A 5,473-nucleotide genomic window follows, 5' to 3' on the forward strand; every position below is an offset into this window, starting at 1 on the left:
CGTAACGAGATCTGGCGCCCTCTTCTGGAGTGTCTGAAGACAGCTACAGTGTACTTACATATAATAAATAAATAAATCTTTAAAAAAAAAAAGAAGATAACTACAAATATTATCAGTGAGACCTGAGATCACTACTGATACCATACAAAAAATAGCCAATTCTGTTTTCTATAACCACCACCTACATACAAGAGGAACAAAGTTAAAGACAAAAGGATGTTAATACACATGATAGGAAGAGAACTTAAGAGTAAAGGGAGTACAATTTCCTGGAGCTTTACTGCCTAACAGGATCTCCCACTAAGAGGAGTCACACTGAAAAATTAATGTTAAATCTGTAAGCAGACAGATCACTGTAAGAGAAAATGTCCAAATATTGGGTGTACTCCTAAGAGTCCTTGCCCTCAATGTGACAGGATACTAAAGGTTTTACTGCCTTCGGATCAAAAGACTCTCAGACCAGAGCCCCTGATTCTATCCCTGAATTAGGTGGCCTCCAACTCAATAATCCCCATCAATGGGAAGAGGTTCGGGTAAACAGTCAAGTCTCAGTTCCTCTAACAGAGTCCTAATAGTGGTCTAACACCATGTATCTAGGCATCACTTGATTGTATTCAAGGTCTAGGTTAGCAAGACTGAAATCTCTAAACTCTTATATGCCTTCTTTATCCAGAAGTGGCCAGATCAAGGTGATACACACCTCCAGAACTGTGAGGTCTCGATTTCTTTATTCCTGCTACTACTATTACACAGTGGGTGTATACATGCATATCATGCTACATGAGTGGAGGTCAGAGGACAACATTCTTGAATCAGTTCTCTCATGCTCCCCTGCTGAGTCAGGGTCTCTCTTGATAGTGACAGACTAGCTGGCCTGCTCACAAGCTTCCAGGCAATTCACCTATCTCCAACTCCCCCCCCCCCCATTTCTCTTTTGGCATGCTAGGATTACAGATACAAGCAACCTAATCCGTCTTTTGAACATTGATTCAAGGATCAAACTTAGGTTGTTAGGCTTCTGCAAGAAGCACTTTTAAATCCATGAGCCTTCATAATAGTCTGGGTCTGACCCCTGGAGGAAAAAGATGATATTAGCAGATTTCGATTTCTCTGGGGATGGACCACTCCCTCATAATCAGCAGCCTGTAAAACCAAGAAGTCTGACCCCTGGAGGAAAAAGATGATATTAGCAGATTTCGATTTCTCTGGGGATGGACCACTCCCTCATAATCAGCAGCCTGTAAAACCAAGAACTCAAACTGCAGCACCATAATTACCAGTCAAATGAATGGGATCTGAAATAGCAGTGGCCCTTGGTGAATACAGAATATTCTGAATTGCAGAGATCATTATAATAGAGAGCTAAAACTAAAAACTAAGAACTGATATTACTATCTCTGTGAAAGCTGTTTAGTAACAAATAAGGACATACCATTGACCCCTCCTGTGCCAATCATTACAGCACTTAGGCAACAGGGGCGGGTGGATCTATGAGTTCAAAGCCAGCCTGATTTACACAGTAAATTCCAGGTCAGCCAGAACTACACAGGCCTTGTCTCAAATACAAAAAGAGTCAATCCATCCAGGCATGGTGGCATGCCTTCAAGTCTTAGAAACAGCAAAGGAGACAGAGGCAGGGAGAGCTGTAATTTCAACACCAGCCAGAGCTACATAGTAAAACCCATCTTAAAAAAAAAAAAAAAAAAATCCAAATGAAACATGTCAATCACTTGAACTTGAACAGGAAAATACTCCTCAGGAAAGCGGTCTACTACAAAAACTTTAGAAATGGCACAAAGGTGAGTGTGCTGGGCAGGTACGGAGGCCAGAGCCGAACCCGCATCGCCATGCCTCAGAAAATTGAGGAGATCAAGGACTTCCTGCTGACAACCTGGCGGAAGGATGCCAAGTCTGTCAAGATCAAGAAGATCAAGGACAATGTGAAGTTCAAGGTTCGCTGCAGCAGGTACCTTTACACCCTGGTTATCACAGACAAGGAAAAGGCAGAGAAGCTGAAGCAGTCCCTACCCCCGGGTTTGGCAGTGAAGGATCTGAAATGAACCAGACCTCTGCGTGTGACTATTAAAAACCCTGAAAAGTAAAAAAAAAAAGAAAGGGCATAAAGCCTGCCTAAAATATAGAGGGATGGATGGTCTCTTTGGCCACTGTCCATTCTTACCCCTTGAAATTGTACATTGTTACAATGACCTCTTAGATCCTTGTCCAAGATCACCCCTTCCATGTGTGCTATATCTTTACACACACACACACAGAGAGAGAGAGAGAGAGAGAGAGAGAGAGAGAGAGAGAGAGAGAGAGAGAGAGAGAAGGAACGGGAATGAATACACCACCAAGGAGAAAAAAATATGCCACAGAAAATATTTACAAAGATGTACCTAATGAACATCTTTAAATGAGATGTATTCAAATAAAGACATCTTTAAAGCTAGTCAACAACAATAATAAGCTGAATAATGCATAAAAACCATAAACCAATACTACTAAAGGAAAGATAAATGGTAAATAAGCACGCGAAAAAATGTTCAATGCATAACTTTAAGGAATGGAAAATTTTACACTGAGGTGCCACACATTATTAGAATGGCCAAAAATTCAAAACACTGATAACACCAAATATGGGTAAAGCTATAAAGCAACAGGAAATTCCATGCATCCCTAGCAGAAACGGAAACAGTACCACTACTTTCCAAAAAAACTGACAGTGTCTTATTAAACCAACATTTGTTACTATGCAACTCAACAACTACATTATTTAATCTTTACCCAAAATGCCACACTTTCCAAAAAAAAAACTGACAGTGTCTTATTAAACCAACATTTGTCACTATGCAACTCAATCAACAACTGCACTATATAGTCTTTACCCAAAATGCACACCACAGAGAAGATGTTTCTAACAGTTTTGTTCATAACTGCCAAAGTATGAAAGCAACTAAGATACCCATCGGGGAAACATACTGGCTCATATGCGACCCCAGCACTTCACAGAATGAAATAGGCAGGTTGCTAGGCTATCTAGTGGAGCCCTGTGATTTAAAAAAACAAAAGCAAAAGCAAACCAAACAGTGGGGTGAGCTAAAGAGATGACTCATTGGTTAGGAACACTGGCTACACATTCAGAAGCTGGGTTCTATTCCCAGCATCCACAGTTCCAGGGGATCCCCACCCTCTGTCTTCTGAGTACTGTGATTAAAGGTGTACACCACCACACCTGGCAGATTTGTCGTTCTTGAAAATAATTTATTTTTAAAAACAATAATTTTTTAAAACCAACCTTTTCTCAAAAATTTATCTACATCTTTTCTCAATTATTTGACTAAGAGATAAAAATGCAGTTAGATTAAGTGCAGCTACTTCACCTTCTCTGAATCAATTAACAAAACTTTGTTCTTATTTGGAGATGAAACTACAACTAAAATTTGAATTACTCGGAAAACAAATACTAAGCATGCATTCTACAAAATACTACTGTGCAAGTTGGAAAAAAACAAGTGAGACACACTCTAGCCTTCCCAAGAGTTCATAATCATTTATATATATATAGGAAACAAAGCTAATATCAATTATATTTAAATTCATTGTATTCTCTTTTCTTCTCTAACACTGACAATTTTTTATTAGTTTGTAATAAGCTTAAGTATTTTAAGGCCTGTTTCCTAAACTAAAAGGATGTTTAGCAGGTTAATCTCTTTAATACAAAAGTATGGTCTAATGTATACTCAGCAGGGTCAGGAAGGCTGCAAAGCTGAGCATGGCAGTGTTACCCTTCAATCCCAGCACTACAGAGGCAGAGGCAAGGCCAGCCTCATCTACACATCAAGTTTCAGGACAGCCAAAACAACATAGAGAGACTCTGTCTTTAAAACAAGAAAGGAAGGTAGGGAAGGAAGATGGAGGGTATAGGGGAATGAGAGAAGAGCAATAAAATACAATGGAAGACTTGTGGGACAATTCTGAGATACCAACTCAAAGTGAGATCTATGGTTTAAAAAGACAAGCAGGTAGATACATGCACAAACAAGCACAAACATACACATACATTCACACAGCATTATTGAACAGCAGGTTGCCAATCACAAATGTACCTATATTTTTCTAAATGTAAAAGTTTTAAAGTACTTTCATTTTAAACATATGCATTTATTTCTTGACATATATACTTACTGACAGTACTTACCTTAACAAAATTGTCAGGGAACATCCCTCGTCTCCCATTTAGTTCTCCTTCTAGCCATCCTTCTTCCTGTAGTTTTTTCACATTTCTGATGATTTCCCCAACTCGGATAGTTAACTCATCATCATGTACAGCATCATAGTCATACTCCACAATATAGTCAACTAAAAAAAGGAGACAATAAATGTCTAGAATCTAATTCACAAAATTACTATAAACCATATTAACAAGCTTTGACCTACAGAATCTGTGTAGCAGCAACTAATACAGCAAAGGTGTCAGACTTTTCCTTCTGGTTTTAAATACCTGACCACATCAGCAAAGCCCCTGATCATCTAAGTATAGACCATAGTGCATCGGAAATATAATGCACATTCATTACATATTGCATTCTTATATTTCAGCGGTATGGCATAAGATTTCCCACATAAGGCTACCACCCTGGTATGCCCATCTTTATAAAATCCCTTCTTGAGTGTGACCTATGACAGACTTGTAACCAAAAGAGTAGGACAAAGATGATGGACTGTGTGGAATGAATGAATATCGTAATGGCCATGTTGCTTCTTACTTATTGGCTTTGAAGACACAAACCACCATGTTAATATGCTGGCATAGGGAAGGTCTCAAGAAACGAGACAAAACATTGGCTAGGGCCCTCACTATGATAAACCAAAGGACCTGAACCATCACTTGAGTTTACAAATAATCCATCCACGGAAGAACCCCTTGTGAAAACCCAACCCTGATGAACATCTTCAACGCAGCCTTACAGAGGACCCAACCCACAGTCCCCAGACTCTAAAACCACAGAAACAGATAAGTATATAATGTTTTAGAGATTTCTTTTTTAGTTATATGGTAGGAAGAAAATACACGTGCAAGTGCAGATGCCTGTGCAATCTGAAAGATCCTCTGGGGCAGGCGGGATAGTGATTGTGAGCTACTGGATGTGCGTGCTGGGAACCAAACTCATTGCTCTGCAAGAGCAGCAGTACATGCTCTTAACCACTGAGCTGTCATCTCTCTAGCCCCTCCCTATAGAATGTTTTAAAGCTACTAAGCTATGTCAATAATATTAGAGAACAAATCACAAACAAAAGCACACTGAAATGAAGACTGTATTCTCTAACTACTGGATCTCTGATCACAGGCAGTATACAGGTACATTTTATAAATTCAACTTTAAAAAACAGAACATAGCCGGGCGTGGTGGCACACGCCTTTAATGCCAGCACTCGGGAGGCAGAGGCAGGTGGATTTCTGAGTTCGAGGCCA

The 5,473-nt window shown here is 39.5% G+C and overlaps 1 protein-coding gene and 1 pseudogene across 4 annotated transcripts in view; one reads left to right on the plus strand and one right to left on the minus strand.

Moving 5' to 3' along the window:
* Cd2ap (CD2 associated protein) overlaps positions 1-5,473 on the minus strand; it is an 85,362-nt gene that overhangs the window by 56,282 nt on the left and 23,607 nt on the right. For all 3 annotated transcript variants that reach the window (XM_021186459.2, XM_021186460.2, XM_029471066.1), the window contains exon 2: positions 4,199-4,359. In XM_021186459.2, coding sequence (XP_021042118.1) covers positions 4,199-4,359 — 161 coding nt within the window. The remainder of the gene's footprint in view (positions 1-4,198; positions 4,360-5,473) is intronic.
* Positions 1,806-2,100, plus strand: LOC110312662 (annotated as a pseudogene). Its single transcript, XR_002380067.1, has one exon. The product of XR_002380067.1 is annotated as a 60S ribosomal protein L38 pseudogene (transcript).

Source organism: Mus caroli, chromosome 17, assembly GCF_900094665.2.
Source record: "Mus caroli chromosome 17, CAROLI_EIJ_v1.1, whole genome shotgun sequence".
In the NCBI taxonomy this organism is placed as follows: domain Eukaryota; kingdom Metazoa; phylum Chordata; class Mammalia; order Rodentia; family Muridae; genus Mus; species Mus caroli.